This window comes from Littorina saxatilis, linkage group LG11 (assembly GCF_037325665.1).
Source record: "Littorina saxatilis isolate snail1 linkage group LG11, US_GU_Lsax_2.0, whole genome shotgun sequence".
Classification (NCBI taxonomy): domain Eukaryota; kingdom Metazoa; phylum Mollusca; class Gastropoda; order Littorinimorpha; family Littorinidae; genus Littorina; species Littorina saxatilis.
This window is the reverse complement of record NC_090255.1, coordinates 23,196,225-23,218,724: the sequence shown is the minus strand read 5'-3', so window position 1 is coordinate 23,218,724 and position 22,500 is coordinate 23,196,225. Positions and strand designations below refer to the sequence as shown.

At 42.4% G+C, this 22,500-nt stretch overlaps 1 protein-coding gene across 3 annotated transcripts in view; it reads left to right on the top strand.

Annotated features, from left to right (window-relative positions):
• LOC138980045 (neuroglian-like) overlaps window positions 1-22,500 on the top strand; it is a 29,985-nt gene that overhangs the window by 3,753 nt on the left and 3,732 nt on the right. For all 3 annotated transcript variants that reach the window (XM_070352836.1, XM_070352839.1, XM_070352838.1), the window contains exons 2-14: window positions 379-497; window positions 5,650-5,776; window positions 9,454-9,568; window positions 9,960-10,141; window positions 11,560-11,754; window positions 13,948-14,082; window positions 14,617-14,710; window positions 16,863-17,062; window positions 17,897-18,040; window positions 18,851-19,000; window positions 19,899-20,073; window positions 21,487-21,659; window positions 22,015-22,149. In XM_070352836.1, the coding sequence (XP_070208937.1) occupies window positions 5,680-5,776; window positions 9,454-9,568; window positions 9,960-10,141; window positions 11,560-11,754; window positions 13,948-14,082; window positions 14,617-14,710; window positions 16,863-17,062; window positions 17,897-18,040; window positions 18,851-19,000; window positions 19,899-20,073; window positions 21,487-21,659; window positions 22,015-22,149 (1,795 nt within the window). In that variant the 5' untranslated portion in view covers window positions 379-497; window positions 5,650-5,679. The remainder of the gene's footprint in view (window positions 1-378; window positions 498-5,649; window positions 5,777-9,453; window positions 9,569-9,959; window positions 10,142-11,559; window positions 11,755-13,947; window positions 14,083-14,616; window positions 14,711-16,862; window positions 17,063-17,896; window positions 18,041-18,850; window positions 19,001-19,898; window positions 20,074-21,486; window positions 21,660-22,014; window positions 22,150-22,500) is intronic.

The window sequence follows — 22,500 nt, the reverse complement described above, 5'->3', positions numbered from 1 at the left end:
AATGTTTTTTTATAAAACGATCCAAATTTATTTCATTTCCTGATTCCAAAAACATATAAATATGTTATATTTGGATTAAAAACAAGCTCTGTATCATAAGGATCGAGTATCTTAAGTGTTTGTATCATAAGGATCGAGTATCTTAAGTGTTTGTATCATAAGGATCGAGTATCTTAAGTGTTTGTATCATAAGGATCGAGTATCTTGAGTGTTTGTCCGTCTGTCTGCTTCAAAGACTACTGGGTTGACGTGCTAGTAAATGTAACGTTTGTTTTGGTCAATAATTAAACGTACAATTCTTGTGTATTTGATTCTCACCAGTTATAGTTACAAAAGTATGATTCGGATGCTAATTGTCGACTGTGTAACATTTTTCAGAAACGAACCAGAAGACACCAAGACGGAAAAAACAATCCCACGTTAACGTTGTAACAAGATAACAAATTGGATACTGCCAATCGACTGTGCGCTAGAAAGAAACGATTTTCGTCTTGCTGGTGAGTAATAACATTGATTTTGCAGTCCTTTTATGGTATTTGTTCTGTTGTATTTGTTCTGTTATGTGTGCATGCTTATTTATTTGTGTGTCTCTGTTTTCACTTCACAGGGTCTTTCACCTGAGTCTCTGGGTCACTTCCTAGTGTGAGTGCGTATGCTTGTTTGTGTATGTGAATGTTTTCTTGAGGTCCATCTTCTTTGGAGCAGCTAGTCACGATACGGCCGCTTCTAGTCATGGTTGTTGTCATGGCTGGCCGGCTTTGGAGAGTGGGGAGTCGGCTGGGTGTCTGCTACCGGTGTTGGAGTTGCCGGGTCATGAGGTATGGGAGGGGTGGTCTTCGCTGCTCGCAGGAAGCGTCTGTTCCTTCTGTAGCTGCCTCCGTCAGGAGTCTGTACCACAAAGGAGCGTGGTGCAGTATGTTGGGAAGTGATGGTGGCGGGTTGCCAGTTGTCGCCCTTGTGCAGCTGGACGTGTACCTGGTCGCCTTTGTCGACAGATGGTAGTGGGTGGGCAGACTTATCAGTTGTAGTGTCTACCTTGGGCCTCTTGTAGATGCTGTCGGCGTTGGACGACGATTTTGGGGTCGATCGTCTTGGGTGTGAGATGGTGGCTGGTGGAGGGAAGACATGCTCTCAGCTGGCGGCCCATAAGAAGTTGAGCGGGTGATGCCAGTCCATCTACCGGGGTGGTGCGGTATTCAAGGATGCTGAGCAATGCGCTGTGACCATCCGTCTTGGCCTTGTCGAGGATGTTCTTGACAGTCTGTACTGTTCGTTCTGCTAGGCCGTTTGACTGTGGGTAACCTGGGCTGGAGGTGACATTTTGTGGTCAGACATTGATTCAACAAGACCGAGTTCTCATGACATGTGCTTCTTTATTCGTGATGGCGGAAGAAGGGCAGGGAAGTTACTCTGCATAATGTACATTACATCTGGGGCGGATTGTCTCCCATGATCTGTGTATCATGTATGTTACACACTTTGCTTGCACGGATACTCTCAGGAATCAGTTATGTCCTCTGTCCAAAAATGATTGTATATGTTAAGTATGAGAGAGTTTTAAAATCACAGCATTCTTTTAAATGTTTCCTGGCTGCAAAGATTTCTTCGGAAGTTATGGTTTTTTTGAGTCACTTGAGAAAAAGTGACTCTATGTAATCGGTCAGTGTTAGTCTGTCCGGCCGGCCGGCCGTCCGGCCGGCCGTCCGTAGACACCACCTTAACGTTGGACTTTTCTCGGAAACTATCAAAGCGATCGGGCTCATATTTTGTTTAGTCGTGACCTCCAATGACCTCTACACTTTAACGATGGTTTCGTTGACCTTTGACCTTTTTCAAGGTCACAGGTCAGCGTCAAAGGAAAAATTAGACATTTTATATCTTTTCTCGGAAACTATCAAAGCGATCGGGCTCATATTTTGTTTAGTCGTGACCTCCAATGACCTCTACACTTTAACGATGGTTTCGTTGACCTTTGACCTTTTTCAAGGTCACAGGTCAGCGTCAAAGGAAAAATTAGACATTTTATATCTTTGACAAAGTTCATCGGATGTGATTGAAACTTTGTAGGATTATTCTTTACATCAAAGTATTTACATCTGTAGCCTTTTACGAACGTTATCAGAAAAACAAGGGAGATAACTAGCCTTTTCTGTTCGGCAACACACAACTTAACGTTGGGCTTTTCTCGGAAACTATAAAAGTGACCGGGCTCAAATTTTATGTGAACGTGACTCATTGTGTTGTGAATAGCAATTTCTTCCTGTCCATCTGATGCCTCATATAATATTCAGAACTGCGAAAGTGACTCGATCGAGCGTTTGCTCTTCTTGTTGTTCTGATGATGATTTGGGGCTGTTTTGTCGCAAACATTTCTTTAAAGGATTGATTCAAAAATAACTGTTCCTGTATTTTTGTGCCGAATAAGAAAAAGGAAATGTATCTGGTGTGTGTGTGTGTGTGTGTGTGTGTGTGTGTGTGTGTGTGTGTGTGTGTGTGTGTGTGTGTGTGTGTGTGTGTGTGTGTGACCGCGTGCGTGCGTGTGTGCGTGCGTGCGTGCATATTTCTTCGTACACTATTGGACAGCAAATTATTTAAATCGATATCTATTACAAGTGTACGTGTCAGTCTGCTAAACATGCAATTCCGGTCACTGAGTACATGTGTAACGTGTAGATACGCATGCTCAAATAAAGACGCGCAAAGGCGGAAGTATACACTTCAGTCTGTGCTTATGACCTGTGTTGGTGCCTTATACGCGTAGGTAGATGTTGAAAGCAGCCCCGTGTTTAAACTCTGTAGGCACGGCAAAGATCGACATTAATTTGGTAGCGTAATATCAGAGACCTTCAAGAGTGTGGTCTACGGTCTCTAGTATTTATCAAAACATGTCCACTGCTGTCACTCAGGACGTTACATCTAAAGTTCATCGTTGTCATTTATTTGGTTCGTCTGTATGATTCAATTGTGAATTATTCAGACGGTGAAACAAGGTTACATGATGGTTTGTTGTCATACTAGTGGTCTGACGGCACTCTCCATCTTAGGTCAAGTGGAGAAGCCTATATTGATGTCATAATAAGTAGATATTGGCCCACATACACTACAAAATCGACTTTACATTTCCTGAATAATACTCAGTAGAAAAGCAGGGATGAAAATTTACATCCGGAATCCCGAATTTTGAAATTGGCTTCCAGACACGTTTTCGGGCTTTGACATTTTAAAGCTATGTAGTTGTTTTTTCTTTCTAGTTCCTTGCATGTGGTGGCTCTAAAATGTGTTGCTCAATAAAATGTTCTAATATTGCGACACGGGGCCGCGCCACCCGCTGACCCCGCCGGGGATCTTGCGACCCCCTGGACCCTAACGCCTTTGTCCTGATTTTCCATTTTCACATATTTCAACCCTTCAAACAGACAAAGCAATGCACGACAGAACCACCGGTTTCAAGTTACGCGCTGGCATAACGGTCAAGTTTAAAGGCATAGTAAGCCTCCCGTAAGCCATCACAGATACTGTCAGGCTTTTACACACAGTACAAACACCCTTCAATTTGAACGCTCACCAAACGGGAACATCCTAGGTGCCCTCCGTAAAGAGCGAGCAATTTTCAAAGAATTTATTTTTGCGTGGTTTATCTTACCCCTGAGCCATCGTGAACCCGTGTGATCCCGTTTCCCTTTTTCACAATGTAGTTTTCAGTTAGTAATTTGAATGCGACTCGCTGTGAGCTTATCTGCAATAGCACGAAACAAACGGCTGTGGTTCACAAGAACTCTAGCGATGGCTTTTGACTGTTCAGAGGAACTGGCGATAGGTATAAACCGTCGTCGGCTACGAGATTCACGACCTTGTGTGACCCTGCTTCCGGGCTTTCTTTTTTCAAACTTTCAAAACTTCGAATTGTACTGATCTTGTCTAGATGAAAAAATAATTCTTTTATGATTTAAGAATGTTTTTGTAACAAGCTGTCAATCTATTATTTAGATTTTAAAAGTTAGGTCTAGCGCCAAAACGCACCACGGTCCGATTGTCTCTGACACTCATTCCGCAAAATTAATTCTTTGAAAATTCCTCGCTCTTTACGTAGGGCACCTAGGATGTTCCCGTTTGGTGAGCGTTCAAATGAAAGGGTGTTTGTACTGTGTAAAAGCCTGACAGTATCTGTGATGGTTTACGGGAGGCTTACTGTGCCTTTAACTTCAATTGGTTGAATTTCTCTACTGCTTCGTGCTACCACGTCTTCCATTTTAGACCAAGACACGCGGGCAAGCCTCTGTCTTTAAGCCATTATCGGTATTACTTATCAGTTTCTTCTATAGAGGGTACATGTACGAAATAGTTATGCATAACACGCACTGGTTCAACTTCACTTCTTTGTTTGAACTTGTTTTAAAGTCATTATAAGTTTTGCTAGTTCGTTTCTTCTGTAGACGGTACATGTACGAGAAAGTTGCTGCGCATAACAAGCTCAAGTTCAACTTTATTTCTCCCTTTAAAAGTTCTCTAGTTTTCCTCGTTCTCACACGCGTTCCATTTAAAGACGCAGAGAAACGGGCAAGCCTCAGTTTTGAAGTCCGTATCGGAATTGCCGGTTCGTTTCGTCTGTACGAGAAATTTCCGGATTAAAAAACTCAGGTTCAACTTCACTTCTTTGTCTGCATTTCCTTCTGCTTCGTGTTCTCACGCTTGCTATTTTAGACCTAGACGAGCGGGCATGCCTTTGTTTAGAAGTCATTATTGTATTGCCCGTTCGTTCCTTCTGTGGAAGGTGCATACTAGATTGCTTTTACTGTTTGCAGTTTCCCCTCATAAGTTGGGTGCAAGTAAAGTAAGGGTTGTTTCAGAAGGGAGAACTCACTTTACTATTTGGTAACGTTTTACGGTAATACACCAGAAAAAGAAAAAAAAAGAAAAAAAAAAAAAAAAAAAAAAAGAAGGGAGAAACAATTTCACACATGCGCAACAAAAGCGAGTGTGCACACACTGCATTATAGGAGTCGCTGTTGTCTCCCTTTTGTCTGGTTCTCTCTCTCTTTCTCTCGTCTGTTTGTCTGCCAGTACATCTCTGTCTCTGTCTGTCTGTCTGTCTGTCTGTCTGTCTGTCTGTCTCTGTCTCTGTCTGTCTGTCTCTCTGTCTCTGTCTCTGTCTCTGTCTCTCTCTCTCTCTCTCTCTCTCTCTCTCTCTCTCTCTCTCTCTCTCTTTCTTTCTTTCCTGTCCTTTTCTCCTGGTAGCCTAAGGCAGCATGACACATTTTCTCAATGACAAAAATGTTCAGTTTTGATCTCCTAACAAAAGACATAACAAAACAAATTGTCAAAAATCAAATGAAAGCAGAAAATAAGCTAAATCATACACACACACACACACACACACACACACACACACACACACACAAACACACACACACACACACACACACCACACACACACACACACACATACACACACACATGCACACATGCACACACACGCACGCACGCGCACGCGCACGCACGTAAGCACACACACACACACACACACACACACACACACACACACACACACACACACACACACACACACACACACACACACAACCCTCCTCCATTTTACGAGAAAGGCACCAACAAACAATCTCATGCTTTTGTTATTCTCTCCAATTCCAGCTTTCGACATTTCGTCAGGAAACTCCTGAGATGGCCGAACTGCGGCTTCTTTGTGTCCTGTTGATGACGTGTGTCTCGCTGACCGACAGCGCGAGTGTCAAGTACTGGCCAAAGAGTAATCGCATGGGTAAGTTTCACTTTTTAAATTTTCATTACTTTATTGTCCCGCCCATCGCTGGGAAATTAGGGTCGCTTCCTCCCAGTGGAAAGGCTCAGCAACAGAGTCGCGCTACCCAGGTGTATGCGTGTTTAGGTGTAATCAGCCACCTGCACTTATGGCAGAATGACCGAGGTCTTTTACGTGCCACAGTGGTGACACGGTACAGGGGTGGAACATGGATACTGTCTCTAAATCTGCACATAAAGATGACCCGTGTCCGTCCCTTCCCGGATTCGAACCTGCGACCCTTGGATCACAAGTCCAGTGCTCTGTATACATAACAAACTGAGCTACTGGCTGTTTAAAGGCTCAGTTTTTCTCGTGTGAGCGATTCTGCTCACCATCTCAAATCTGTTCCGGCTTTTACTTAGGGGGGAAACCACCATTTGGACACATACCAAAAATCAACACCATGTCGCTTCCCCTGCAGAGTGGCAATTTTTATTTCTTTTTATCATGTATTTATTTATTCATTTATTTATAAAAAAAATATTATTTTTAATTTTTGTCAATTTGCGTAAAGAAATCGTCAAAGATTCCAAATCGGTACAGGAAGCAGCCCGGATGTTGATTTTTTAATAAACTGTATGTGTCCAAGTGGAGGGATGGTCTTATCTCATGTAAAACCGGCACGGTTGGCCTAGTGGTAAGGCATCCGCCCCGTGATCGGGAGGTCGTGGGTTCGAACCCTGGCTGGGTCATACCTAAGACTTTAAAATTGGCAATCTAGTGGCTGCTCCGCCTGGCGTCTGGCATTATGGGGTTAGTGCTAGGACTGGTTGGTCCGGTGTCAGAATAATGTGACTGGGTGAGACATGAAGCCTGTGCTGCGACTTCTGTCTTGTGTGTGGCGCACGTTATATGTCAAAGCAGCACCGCCCTGATATGGCCCTTCGTGGTCGGCTGGGCGTTGAGCAAACAAACAAAAATCTCATGTAAAAGGCTGGGTAGGTCTGAGACAGTGAGCAGATCTGTTTATACGGGAAGGACTGAGCCTTTAAGTTGTGTGTGTGTGTGTGTGTGTGTGTGTGTGTGTGTGTGTGTGTTTGTGTGTGGTTGTTGTTGTTGTTGTTGTTGTTGTTGTTGTTGTTGTTGTTGTTGTACGTTGTTGTTGTTGTTGTTGTTGTTGTGATGGTGGTGGTGGTGGATGTCTTGATGGTTGTGATAATGATGGAGTTTAGGGTGGCGGTAGTCATTCTGAGAGTTGGGTTATTGCTCTTGTTACTGTTATTTGTATCTTGGTTGGTTTGTCGATTTCTATTTTCCTGCCTGTATGTCTGTCTGTCTGTCTGTCTGTCTGTCTGTCTGCCTGCCTGTCTGTCTGTCTGTCTGTCTGTCTGTCGGTTGATCTGTCTGTTAACCATTGTGCTTGTCTCTGTCTGTTATTTGTCTTTTCTCTCTTTTAATCTTTGCGTTTGTCGTATGGTAAAGTTTTCATTATTGGTATTGATATATAGTCTTACGAGCTCAATTTTGTTCATTATATTCTCTTCCTTTATCTCTTCCTCTCTCTATCTGTCTCTCCCTCTCTCTCTCTCTGTGTCTCTCTGTCTGTCTGTCTCTCTCTCTTTCTCTCTGTCTCTCTCTGTCTCTCTCTGTCTCTGTCTCTTTCTCTGTCTCTGTCTCTCTCTGTCTCTCTCTCTCTCTCTCTCTCTCTCTCTCTGTCATTGTATCCATCTTAATACATCTTTAGTTTCAGCAGGGACAGATTGTAAGACTAGGCGTCAGCCTAAAATCTCCATCCTTGAGTAATAAAGTTCGTTCGTTCGTTCGTTCGTTCGTTCGTTCGTTCTCTCTCTCTCTTTCTCTCTGTCTCTCTCTCTCTTTCTCTCTGTCTCTCTCTCTTTCTCTCTGTCTCTCTCTCTTTCTCCCCCTCTCTCTCTCTCTCCCTCTCTCTCTCTCCCTCTCTCTCTCTCCCTCTCTCTCTCTCTCTCTCCCTCCTCTCTCTCTCTCTCCCTCCTCTCTCTCTCTCCCTCCCCTCTCTCTCTCTCTCTCTCCCTCCTCTCTCTCTCTCCCTCCTCTCTCTCTCTCCCTCCTCTCTCTCTCTCTCTCTTTTTGCGGATGACCTAGCTCTCCTCTCTGACACAGCACTGGGATTACAAAGGCAGATTAATGTTTTAAACGATGCATGTAAAAGACTGTACCTAAACATTAACATTGATAAAACCAAATGTATGGTATTTAGAAAAGGGGGGTTTTTGGGTAAGAATGAAAAATGGTATTTGAATGGAAAATTGCTTGATGTTGTTAATGAATATAATTATTTAGGTTTTGTGTTTACTACAAAAATGAGTTTGAAAAGGGGAGTTGATTTTTTAGCGGTGAAAGGGAGGCGAGCATGCATTGACTGTATTAGACACGTTAGAAAACTGAATGATATCTCCAAAAGTTGTTTTTTCAAAATTTTCGATTCCCAGGTGCAATCCATATTAATGTACTCTTCCGAAATGTGGGGTCTCCAAAGATTAGACAATATAGAAAAGGTTCACACACTTGCATGCAAAAGGTTCTTAAGTGTTCCTCTTAAAGTATCCAACAAGTTTGTGTATGGAGAACTGGGACGCTACCCTCTGTACATCAACAGTGCAGTAAGGTGCATAAAATATTGGCTGAAGCTGTTGACACTAGATATATCCAGAATTCCCAGACAGGCATACTTAATGTTAAAAAACCTGGACGAGCGAGGTAAAACATGCTGGGCAACACATGTAAAGAATACATTGTTTAGCACGGGGTTTGGATATGTTTGGTTGCAACAAGGGGTGGGGTGTGAAAAAACATTTATTTCTTTATTTAAACAGAGAATGGCTGATATGTATTTGCAGGAATGGAATGGTTCCATTATAAGTAATGACATTTATCAAAACTACCGATTATTCAAAACAGTTTTTGAAAGTGAGAAGTACTTTGATTTCATTGACAAAAAATGTTTCCGCGATTGTTTGACCAAATTGCGTCTGGGTGTGTTGCCTATTGGAGCTTCGTGTTTTAGAAGAACATTTGGAAGGGACAGGAATATTTTATGCAAGCTCTGTGATGTTGTGGAAGACGAAAAGCACTTTGTATTTGATTGTCCATTGTATGCAAACGCCAGGGCTAAGTTTCTAAATACAAGATATAACTCATTAAATTTTGTGAATATTCTCCGCAACGGCTCATCATCTGATATTCGTAGATTAAGCATTTACTTGTTTATTGCTCTAAAAACTCGCCTGGAGTTTACTGAAAACATAGCTCAAGACGACTGATTGTGACTGTATTACTTTACCGTGTACGTTTAGTTTTGTATCTTTGTTGCTTTGCCGCTGTATGTGTTTAGTTTTGTATCTTCGTGTTGCTTTGCCGCTGTATGTACTTTTGACTTGTATTTTTGTTTGTAACGACCCTATTCTAGGGGCTAGAGGCCTGAAGAATAAATGATGTTCTTGTTCTTGTTCTTGTTCTTCTCTCTCTCTCTCTCTCTCTCTCTCTCTCTCTCTCTCTCTCTCTCCCCCTCCTCTCCGTTTAAAGCTTCTGTTTTTGTGGTTTTTTTAGCTGGCTGTGATTAACTTTATTCATCTCTTATATATCCATAAATAAAACATGGCCGTGTACGGAATAAGGTCCGTTCCTTAAAGTTTCTGTTTTTTGTTTTGTCCATACAGATTTCAATATCCAAGCTCCCCCGTATGTGATCGATCCTCAAAGGCAGCCAACAATGTACAAGTCAGAGGGCTCAAGCTTTGATATTTACTGTGAAGCTTGGGGTCACAATGTCACGTGAGTACAGTGCCCCCCTCCCCCACCCACACACACTTCGAATTGAGAGTTAGCTATTTCAGATTTTCTGTTCAAATATATTTAAATTCTGTTACACACACACACACACACACACACACACACACACAACACACACACACACACACACACACACACACACACACACACACACACACACACACACACACACGCGCGCGCGCAGGTATTCGCAGGAGTTTACACACACACACACACACACACACACACACACACACACACACACACACGCACGTGCGCACGCACGCACACACACACACGCCCGCAGGTATTCGCAGGAGTTTGATTTTTGTTGACGGAAACACAGGTTAAGACATCCGCGCTTGCTCATTTTATTTTATTTTTCACTTTGCAGACTGCAGTGGTTACAGAATGGATCATCCATATCACCTACACATGGTTACATCACGGAACACCCGGACAATGGGACTCTGTCTTTTCACGGCTTCACGCGGCAAGACGAGGGCTACTTCCAGTGTCGAGCCAGCAACCAGTATGGCGTCTCTCTCTCACACGTCGTCGAGGTCAGACAGAGAGGTGGGTGAAATGAGAATAGACGATTTTCGCGATGATTATTTTGTTTGTTTGCTTAACGCCCAGCCGACCACGAAGGGCCATATCAGGGCGGTGCTGCTTTGACATTTAACGTGCGCCACACACAAGACAGAAGTCGCAGCACAGGCTTCATGTCTCACCAAGTCACATTATTCTGACACCGGACCAACCAGTCCTAGCACTAACCCCATAATGCCAGACGCCAGGCGGAGCAGACACTAGATTGCCAATTTTAAAGTCTTAGGTATGACCCGGCCGGGGTTCGAACCCACGACCTCCCGATCACGGGGCGGACGCCTTACCACTAGGCCAACCGTGCCGGTTTTCGCGATGATCCCCATACCAGATTTGACCACTGGCAAAAAGAAAAAGAAAAGAAAAACGTGGCCTGTGATCGCTCCAGACGAGTGATCGAGGCGTCAGTGAAATGTAAGCTTGGATTTTGGATGTCTTCGAATAAAAGGGCGTCATACCGAGTGCACAAAATGCACACAGGAGCTCAGTTTTGATCGTCTTCACCGTATTAGTTTACTGACTCAGTCCCAAAGTTTGTCCGATAGGCTTTAAAGGGCGCAACTCTTCCAATGCTCCTGTGCAATTAGACTGGTTCCACATGACTACTGTTGTTTTCCGTATTTAGCTTCCACATATTCCTACTGTTGTTTTCCGTATTTAGCTTCCACATATTCCTACTGTTGTTTTCCATAATTAACTTCCAAGTATTCCTACTGTTGTTTTCCATATTTAACTTCCAAGTATTCCTACTGTTGGTTTTTGTATTTAACTTCCAAGTATTCCTACTGTTGTTTTCCGTATTTAACTTCCACATATTCCTACTGTTGTTTTCCGTATTTAGATTCCACATATTCCTACTGTTGGTTTCCATAATCAACTTCCAAGTGTTCCTACTGTTGTTTTCCGTATTTAGCTTCCACATATTCCTACTGTTGGTTTCCATAATTAACTTCCAAGTGTTCCTACTGTTGGTTTCCGTATTTAACTTCCAAGTATTCCTACTGTTGGTTTTTGTATTTAACTTCCAAGTATTCCTACTGTTGGTTTCCGTATTTAGATTCCACATATTCCTACTGTTGTTTTCCATATTTAACTTCCAAGTATTCCTACTGTTGGTTTCCATATTTAACTTCCAAGTATTCCTACTGTTGTTTTTCGTATTTAGATTCTGCATATTCCTACTGTTGGTTTCCATAATTAACTTCCAAGTATTCCTACTGTTGGTTTCCGTATTAAACTTCCAAGTATTCCTACTGTTGGTTTCCGTATTAAACTTCCAAGTATTCCTACTATTGGTTTCCGTATTTAGATTCCGCTTAATTCTTTTGTGTTGTCGTTGTTTTCCGCACATCTCTCACTTACTTTTCTTGTCCGCATTTAAACAGTGACGTCAAAATTCGACAATGACGACAAGAACGCCAAGACCTTCACAGTACCAGAGGGGGGTGGGATCTCGCTGCCCTGCTTCGACAGACCGACTTTCATTCCACTGGGCACCTATTCCTGGTACTACAAGACCGAGAGCAACCAGGACCAGATCCAGATTCGCAGCAATAACCGTATGGACATTGACGTCAATGGTGAGAATGCTTGCTCCATTCATTGTCAAGTAACTCAGTTGGTAGAGCACTAGACTTATGATCCTAGGGTCGCAGGTTCGAATCCGGGCCGGGATGGACACGGGTCAACTGTATGTGCAGACACAGAGACTGTATCCATGTTCCACCCCCGTGTCACCACTGTGGCACGTAAACCACCTCGGTCATTCTGCCAAAAGTTGTAAGTGGCTGATTACACCAAAACACGCATAGGGGAAGGGCTCCTAATATGGACCACTTTTTGTTTCATGCTGATAACTAGCTTGTTTTCTTGCGAAGAAGTTTCATTTTGTGTTTGGTAGTCCTTCTCTCTTAGGTTAACCGTTAGGCCTAATTAGAGTGAAATAGCTTTGATAGACATTCAGCAAAAATTAAATACAGAAAAAAATCACAAAGGGTCCATATTAGGAGCCTGGGCGCCTAATATGGACCAGTGAAGCGGCCTTCATGAATCACAGTAAAAAGCCCCCTATATTTCAAAATAACATGATACAACTTTGTGTACAAGTCAGCCTAATTAAAATATGCTCTAGATTTATCTGTTTCGGGTTGATGAGAGCATTATTTGAAGCACACCAGAAAACTAAAGAAGCTATTATCAAAAACAGAGTGAAAATAAGGGAAATTATCAACTTCCACGAAAAGAAGACTTTTTGTTGCTTTTTTTTTTAAATCTTGAGGGCTAGTTATAGGTTATATCCAGCAAGCTTCTTAATGAATTAATGAAAATAGCATTTAGCTTTTATTTTCTTCGATTTGTTGAAGGTGGTCTATATTAGGGGACTCGCACATACTTTGAGATTTTGCTATTATTTTTTGTTTGCAGTGGAAACTCGGGGTCAACACTGCTAAAATGTAACAAATACTGTTTTAGCTGTCATATATATAGCAAGTTTTGTGTGATAAAAGCTTTGGCTGTGGACAGAAACGAGTCCGTTTTAGGCAGCAAATTTAGAGTGAACGCTGCCAAAAATGAAAAAAAGAGAAAAAGCCTAACGGTTTTGAGATTTCTGTTTGTGCAACTGTTTTGACATGTGCAAGTTATCCAGAGAGGGTGAATTCAGCGAATAAAACTTTTTTGAGCGCTCTAGCGCCGTTAGTTTGTCATAACAGGAGGTGGTCCATATTAGGAGCCCTTCCCCTACATCTGGGTAGCGCGACTCTGTTGTCGCTAGCTTTCCACTGGGAGGAAGCGACCCGAATTTCCTAGCGATAGGACAATAAATTAATGAAAATGAAATTGAAAAAAACGAAATGCCTTGCCGTATGAACAGCGCTAGCTGGACAAAGCGCATTTGGTAAAAAAAGTATATTTTTTATCTGTGAAAGTGCTTCTTTTGGCACGAAGCCCTCTTGTATACCGTTAACTACCTTGTGAACGCCCACCCCCCTTTTGCACCAATTTCGCCCAAAAAGGCGGGGGGGGGGGGGGGGGATGGGCAGGTAGTTTACGGTAGTAGTGCGTAATAAAGTGAACGATCGTCCCATCGTGTTAACTTGAGAGCTCTCACCTTAATCCTCTGATCTCTCATCTTCTCTCTTATGTTATCCTTACTATGTGTCTGGAAATGTGTCTGTACAATACTTTAAAGACGGAATGAGTTGATACTACCACCACTACTTCTACTGCTATCATAAAACAAATGGGGTGGGGTTGGCGCCTAATCACGGAAATGTATAAGATACATGTATCGTGTTAACTTGAGAGCTCTCACCTTATTTCTCTGATCTCTCGTGTTCTCTCGCATCTTCTCCTTACTATTTGTCTGTACTATTTGTCTGTACATTTGTGTGTGTGGTCACTTTAAAGACAGATTGAGTTGGTACTACCACCACTGCTTCTACTGCTATTATAAAACAAATGGGGTGGGGTGGACGCCTAATCACAGTAATTTATAAGGTACATGTATCAAGGACGGAAAACACAATGACATTCGAGTTTATTCGTCCGCCAAATCAGATATTATATTGCTTTTAAGAGCACGTTTATAAGCTTAGCTTGTTAATGGTGCTCCATTTATTTAATTGATTGTATGCGGTATTGTTATTTGCAATTATCTGAATAATTTGTTTTAAACCAATGGCATTTGAGTTTCATGTCATGTATACAATAGTAACGCTACAGATCGAAAGACATTGCAGTTTGACGTAATGAATGCAATGGCTTTGCAACAGGTACACTTTACATCACCATGGCGGAGCGCTCAGATGCTGGGGGCAACTACGCATGCGCGGCGCAGTCTGACCAACTAGACAACGTGGTTGTGGCTTCCGTTCCTTACATCTCTCTCAAGGTGGAACAAAACAAAGGTACTTTGTGAAAACTGTAGCATCTGTTGTGATGGAGGTGAACCAGTGGAATTTCCCTATGTCGATGAAATAGATTTTAGGCGTGCTACAACATAAACGGTTGTAGGCCCACACTGTATGTTTGGCTATTATTTAAATTTTTTTATTTTTTTTTAGTATGTTATATTTTGACCGCTTATTTTTGCATGACTGGCTGACTTCCTTTCTGACATTCACAATTAAAAGAACGTAAATAAAATATGTCAAAAATAATATAGTTTGTTCATACTGCTTTATACTTGTCTGTTCCACACTTTGTCATTATGCCTTAACTATTTTACTGCTGCCAGTACTGTTCACATTGACTTTGTTTACTTTCAAACATGTCTTTCATTTCATTGGTTAACATAGGATGGAACAAATCTTGTTTCAAAATCATGATTTAAAATGTTGCCTTTTCTCGATGCATGGACTGAACGTGATTATGATACTTTGTCTTCTGTGAACAACAAGCTGTTCCCTTGTTTTTACTGTAAAAAATGTCTTTTCTCCTAGTAACAAACATAAAACCTGAAGTCTTGGGATCGACTGGTCACATCGTTGCCGAGAAAGGGGGAAAAGTCACAATCGAATGTTTCTTCAGTGGCAAGTGAGTGATCGTTCTTTTGTAGTTTTAATCAACGCAATACCAATTATACAATACGGGCCTTACCTAAACCGGAAATTTCCGGTATCATACCGGTAAACATCTGAAAATACCGGAATGTAATCATCAACTGACTGGCTTGTACTTCGTTTGACAGCTTTTTCTCTCGCAAGAGTTTTAACGTAATCAGTTGATTGCCCAATTGGCTTGTCATCAATACCGGCTTTTGTCCTAATAATTACATATTTAACGATGCGTGAGAGTGTACAAGCGACGCAGTAGGGGGTGGGGGTGGGGGGGGGGGGGTTAGGAGGGGGAAGTGACCTTTGTGTGTGTGTGTGTGTGTGTGTGTGTGTGTGTGTGTGTGTGTGTGTGTGTGTGTGTGTGTGTGTGTTTAATATAAGACAGATGCCGCAAGAATTTACATGAACGATTATATCGGTATTGTATTTGTAAGGATATTATATTGGTTTGGACAACGGCGAGCACAATCGCTGCACTCGAGAGTTATCAAGGCTACGGAAGTATCCACTGCGAAACTACAGTTACAGCTGGTTTTCTCAGAGCAAACTTGAACCTGGAAAACAATGATATATCCGGGTGGCATTTGTCCTTGTTATGCAGCGAACAATATTTGATCCATGAAAAGAGATGAAAGCAAATGAAAGTTTATCTCTATGACAATTTTCTTTATAACAATGCCCGAAACCAGTAACAACTTGGAGAGACGCAAAGCAAGATATGACCATCATTAACGGTTCCGGAAAATGAAACAGCGGAGAGAAAAAAAAATAGGTCAGTTACGTCAATAACAAAACAAGTCGCGTAAGGCGAAATTACTACATTTAGTCAAGCTGTGGAACTCACAGAATGAAACTGAACGTAGTCCGCCGCTAGTGCAAAAGGCAGTGAAAGTGACGAGCCTGTTTGGCGCGGCAGCGATTGCGCTGTGCTTCATAGCACGCTTTACTGTACCTCTCTTCGTTTTAACTTTCTGAGCGTGTTTTTAATCCAAACATATCATATCTATATGTTTTTGGAATCAGGAACCGACAAGGAAATTTAATTTTGATCATAATTTTTATATTTTTAATTTTCAGAGATTGTTTTTAATCCAAATATAACATATGTATATGTTTTTGGAATCAGAAAATGACGAAAAATAAGATGAAATTGTTTTTGGATCGTTTAATAAAAAAATAATTTTAATTACAAGTTTCCGATTTTTAATGATCAAACTCACTCATTAGTTTTTAAGCCACCAAGCTAAAATGCAATACCAAACCCCGGCCTTCGTCGAAGATTGCGTTGCCAAAATTTCAATCAATTTAATTGAAAAATGAGGGTGTGACAGTGCCGCCTCAACTTTTACAAAAAGCCGGATATGACGTCATCAAAGGTATTTATCGAAAAAATGAAAAAAAGTCCGGGGATATCATACCCAGGAACTCTCATGTCAAATTTCATAAAGATCGGCCCAGTAGTTTAGTCTGAATCGCTCTAGCTCTACACACACAGACACAGACACAGACACAGACACAGACACACACACACACACACACACACACACACACACACACACACACACACACACACACACACACACACACATACATGTTCTTGTTCTTGTTCTTGTTCTTGTACACCACGACCCTCGTCTCGATTACCCCCTCTATGTTAAAACATTTAGTCAAAACTTGACTAAATGTAATGACAGTTTTGACACACACAATAGGAACAACAACTTTATTAACATGAATTCCTTAGAATGGGAACATTTTCTGTGGCACATCTGCCCCCGCCTGTCAACGATGTTCAACGTTAAGGTTGTGCTGGCTTTCTTTTTTTTACTGGACTTGAAAAACAAGAACAAATAATGTGTTGTCCATTGAAATGAATTAATTAAAATAGAAAACATTTTCTTCGACCAATCTGCATTTGCCTGCCAAATATTTTGAACATTAAGGTTGTGCTGGCTTTTTATTTGTACTGGACCAATTCTCCAAGGCATATTTTTCTGTTACTCAGTCCTAAACCAGCAATACCGTGAAGAGATAAATCTGCACCTGCCTGCCAACATTCCGAACATTAAGGTTGTGCTGGCTTTTTATTTGTACTGGACCAATTCTCCAAGGCATATTTTTCTGTTACTCAGTCCCAAACCAGTAATAAGGTGGAGAGACGGAGAGCAGGACACGACCATCATCAACGGTACGGGGAGGAGGATCTACATGTCGAAGTTGTCACACCAACTGACCATCAGCAGGCTGACCGACAATGACGAGGGCACCTACATCTGTGAGGCCGAGAACAGAAAGGGGAGTGCACGCGCCTCAACCTTCCTCAACGTTACTTGTGAGTTCTTGCACAGCTTGGAACTCGCACACACGCACGCCTGCACTCGTGCACGCCTGCACGCACGCACATATGCGCGCACGCACGCACACACACACACACATGCACACACACACAACACACACACACAACACACACACAACACACACACACACACACACACACACACACACACACACACACAAGAGCCTAAGGCCTCCACCTTCCTCAACGATCCTTGTAAGTTCACTTACAGTTCGGCAAAACACTTTCAGAATTTCCATTTTCCTTCTGGTAAGTAGAACATCCATTGCACAGAGAAGCCTCAAATAGCATGTCGTCCAGTACTGTCGACCCCCCCCCCCCCACACACACACACACACTATTTTCTTTATTTGCGCATTTAAAGAAAATTACATAATTCGGCTGAGTTTGGCATTGACTTCATGCAAGTTTGGTTTAGCGATTGTGTTACATCCTTTATAATCTAGACAGTTTCCGACACATATGCTGACATTCCAGGGAAATGGTGGGGAGTGAGGAGGATGGTGAAGGAGATCGAGTTTCTGGATGTCCGTTCTTTCATCTGTTCATCTCTTCGATCTTGGATTTTGTTTTGTAAGAAGTGACCAGACAAACATGTTGTTAATGTGTCTTTAAGTTACATAATCAGATGGAAATTTGCCTTTTTGCGTGCATGTTTGTATCTCTGTTGGCCAGTGCCTCAAATATGTAGTGATATCGATTAGGTCTAATTTTGCGCTGAATGTTCTTTGCGTAAATAGTTTGTGCCTCCAAAAAATGATGCATTTCTTCCGCCTTTACTGTTACTTGCAACACGTTGATCGTTTTCAGCACGGCCGTTGTTCGAGAAGGAAAGCCCACAAATCATCATTGCCCCTACCGGAAGTGACGCAACATTTTCGTGCGTGGCCAAAGGAGCTTTTCTGGAACAACCGTTAGCCCCCCCTGAGTGGATGATCAACGGCGAACCAATAGGTAATGAAGAGGATAAGAAAGAACCCCCACACGCATTAATACATATGTGACCCTCCACCACGAAATGAGTTGCATGTCACCTCGCGCGGTTCTGCGCTAGGCTTGATATAAGTCCGGAGAGTGTATGGTAACAGTGTGAGGGTCACCTTAGTCACAGGCTTATAACTCAAACAGTTTTTGCTCTGTTCTAAAACGGTTTTCACCACTGGATAGAGCATAAAATTCTCTTTAGGAAAATGTAAAAATATGAAAATCATGCAAAGGTGACATGCGACTCATTCTGTGGTGGAGGGTCACATATTTCATTTGTTAATGCAAATTTGGCTAAATTTCAGGTTTATTGTTGTCCCAATTAAGCACTCTTTTCTGTCGTTTTAAGCATTGAAAGAATAAACCATTTGTCCTTCCTTTCTTCCTTCCTTCTTCCCTTCCTTCCGGGAAACAATCATGTAAATGTGAAGCACAAAATAGGTGTCCAGTCGTGTGCATGGGATGAGAGAATTCTTCCACTTTGACTCCTACCAAACGCCCACAGCCTGCACTGCTTCATGTGCATAGTGGGAATCGTTTTGCTCAAGTGTAATTTCGTAAATTAGGTAGATTTCGAAATTAATGAAAGTCCCCTTTACAATAATTCTAATAAAATAAAACAAAACAAACCCCCCTTTCCGCATAGAAATCGGGAGGGATTTGCGTATGTGTGGAATGCTTCCAAGCGGGTGAGAACTGTTATTTAACGTTCCAAAGCGTCCTTTACACATTGCACCAAACACTACTTCATTAATGATGTACGTCTTTTATCTATTACAGAGTCCATGCCAGATGGACATTTTTCTTTTAGCGAGGACAAGACCAAACTTACCGTTCTGAGCGTGACGAAAGATGACGTCATGAGTGTGCAGTGCAACGTCAGTAATTCCAGAGGCCATGCGTTTGGTAACGGCTATCTGGCTGTCATCGGTAAGATACTTAAAGTTGTTCCCTTCTGCTTTTGTTTACATTTTTGGATGTTTTTTTATGTATCAATCATTAAACCAGTCAATCAATCTGTCAAGCATTACATCAATCAATCAATCAATCAATCAATCTATCAACAACGCAACAACAGCAACAATAACAAACACATTTGTGACCCTCCACCACGAAATGAGTCGCATGTCACCTCGCGCGGTTCTGCGCTAGGCTTAATATAAGTCCGGGGAGTGTCTTGTAACAGTGTGAGGGTCACCTTAGTCACAGGCTTATAACTCAAACAGTTTTCGCTCTTTTCTAAAACGGGTTTCACCACTGGATAGAGCATAACAAACTCTTTAGGAAAATGTAAAGATATGAAAATCATGCAAAGGTGACATGCGACTCATTCCGTGGTGGAGGGTCACATTTAATTAAGCACGGTTTATTGAAACAAACATTCTGTAAAGCCTGCCTCCCAAATACAAGAACTTAACTCAATACGACAGATTAAAATTAAAGATTATATTAAACTTGTTGTATCAATCAATCAATTAATCATTCAGTCAGTCAATCAATCAATCAATCAATCAATCAATCAATCGATCAATCAATCAATCAATCAGTCAATCATTCAATCAACCATTCAATCAATCAATCCATCCATCCATCCATCCATCCACTCAAATAATGAGCCTTCTCGACAATCAGAGAAGTAAAACCTCTCTTGATCTTTTCCGTGCGCACTTGGTCTTGTGCTTGCGTGTATACACAGGTTCAAAAGTTAGGATTCCTAATTGTAAACGTTACTCGGTAAAACAGTGACTAACGCAATCCCAGATTCGTCAATAAATCAATTCTATCGGTTTTACAACCCAAGTTAATCCTTCTCGCTCGTTCTTTTCAGATCCGCTGCAAATCGTGTCAGAGCCAAACAAGACGATGGAGGTGGAGTTGGGCAAGACCAAATGGCTGCACCTGACGGTCAAGACCACCTCTGACCCTTGCTGTCCGGCCAAGTTTGCCTGGTACCTCAACGACCAGGAACTGCCCGCACCCTCTCTTCACATGCACCCGTACAGGTAGGATTTAAGGTCTGTGTCTATGATTGAAACAATGCGCCTGCGCCATCCCTATACAAGCCCCCTACAGGTAAAAGGCAAGTTTGGTATCCCAGATTTGTCGTAGTTTGAGTTGATTGGATTGTTGGAGGTATTTTACCGGTTTTTGTTTTTGTTTTAATACGCGTTTTTGTTGCATTTTAGTTTTGCTATCAAAGTAAAGTTTCTACTATGTTACATTATACTCTAGTTTGATTGGTTCCCATGAACAAAATGTTTATTTACACCAGTTTACGGAGCTTTTCCAACACGATCATTGGATATGTGTCCCCTGAACAGGAAATAAGAGAACGAATGAAAAGCCTAAGTAAGAAGTACGCTATTCATCAGGGTATTGCTTCAGTTACAACACCATTAGTGTGTTTAGTGTCCCAACACAGCCCCCTCTGTCAACAGTTATTCATATAAACTGAACTCCAAAAGAAACGCAAGATTAAGAAATTTAATCTCATTCTTTGGCATTTCATTTTGAGGAGATCGAATCGAACGAATTTCACGAAAATTGGTACAAAGCATCTCGGGGCAATGGTCTTTGATTGTCACCAACAAAAAACGTTACCGAAAGAAAGTTCTCATCGCCAGGCTCAGTAACGCGTGTGTCCCCCATTGGTGTTGACAAGGGCCTGGCATCTGTCTCTCATGGAGCGCACCAGGCGGTTGACGGTGTTCCTGGAGGTTTCTGTAGCCGGGAGGAACGGTTGGCGCAGGTGCTGACGGTAGATGACCCGGTCCTGGCGAGCAGTAGCCACACGAGGTCGTCCGCTTGTAGCGTCATCCCGGGTGCTGCCGCTGGCTCGGAATCGGGTCCACAGACGACAGATGGTCGAGGTTGCCACGCCCATGACATTTGCAATGGCAGCTGGGCGATTTTCAGCTTGCAATCGCCCGATTGCTCTCTCCCGGTCAATGGCGCTCAGTCTTGGCATGCTTCTACTGTACAAATGGCTGATTTCAGACAGTGGACGGAGACAGGTTTTTGTTCCTTGTGTGAGCTGAGTACTGTTAACGAAAAAAATCAGGTCTGGCAGCTTTTGTGTGGGCTGCGCGAGCGAAAAACAGTCTCAATCTTCAGCACGCTGCAGAGAGCGCACTCTGGGCGCTGCACACGTGATTTTCACAGGCTACGTGCAGGACACTATGCTAACTCATGCTCGTGCAGAATGTTCACCTGAAACCCACCTTTAGTGCATGAATTTTAACAAAACCTTAAATAACTCTTAACTTGCGTTTCTTTTGGAGTTCAGTATAGTTACGTCTCTCACATAGCAAATAAGGTTTACGTACTGAATCGAACATGCTACCCCCGTTCTCCCCGTCTGTGACCTTAGTAGAATTTGACCAAGTTCATTGAACTTGAATATTCACTCCTTACAGCTACAAGATCGAAGACAACATGGCGACTCTCTCCATCCGGGTGGACGGACCAGAAGAGGAAGTGGAGGGCGTGATGGGAAAGTACCGGTGCAAAGTGTTTCACGGGGCCTACGCTGACTCTGGCAAGAGAAACGTGACTGTGGATGTGAAGCTGAAGGTTTTGGATAAACCAGGTACATACTTAGTTAAAATTATGGGGGCAATTGGTCATATCATCCAAAAGCTCATAAAAAAGCCAAACGGCGAATTACAGTAAATATGCTTTGTTAACACCCTAGAATAAAATATCCACAAAAAAAGCAGCAGGCATCAAGGCCAAATTCCGTGCATAACACAACACGCACTTTGTCAAGACAGGACGAGAGAGTCTTGTAAAGGCTACTTCCTTGCACGTCGAATATATTTCTGTTTTTGTTGTTGCTGTGTTCATGTATCTAATTTTTAGAGCAGTCAAGCCACATTTTTGCATGCATAGTTTGTATCGTATGGACAATAAATAATCGTATGTCTTATGTGTTATGCCCACAGTGAGTGATAAGGTGCAAGCAGCAAAGCCCAGCTTTTGGTGGATTGGTGTTGTGGGTGGTGTCATCGTCCTTATCATCGCCATCGTCGTCATCGTCTTGATGATTCGATACAACTACCCGCGACAGGAGTACCTTCGTGAGTGGCAAACTTACTTTCTTTTTGTATATATGTGTTTCCGTCTGCGTCTCTGTCTCTCTGTGTCTTCTTCCTGTCTGTCATTCGCACACACGCAAGCAGACAGGTAGTCTGGCAGGAACGCACGCACACACGCTCGGAGGCACTCTATATGTCTTTCTTTAGAGAGAGAGAGAGAGAGAGAGAGAGAGAGAGAGAGAGAGAGAGAGAGAGAGAGAGAGAGAGAGAGAGAGAGAGAGAGAGACAGAGAGAGAGACAGAGACAGAGAGAGAGAGAGAGACAGAGAGAGAGGGAGAGCGACAGAGAGAGAGAGAGAGACAGAGACAGAGAGAGAGAGAGAGGGAGAGAGAG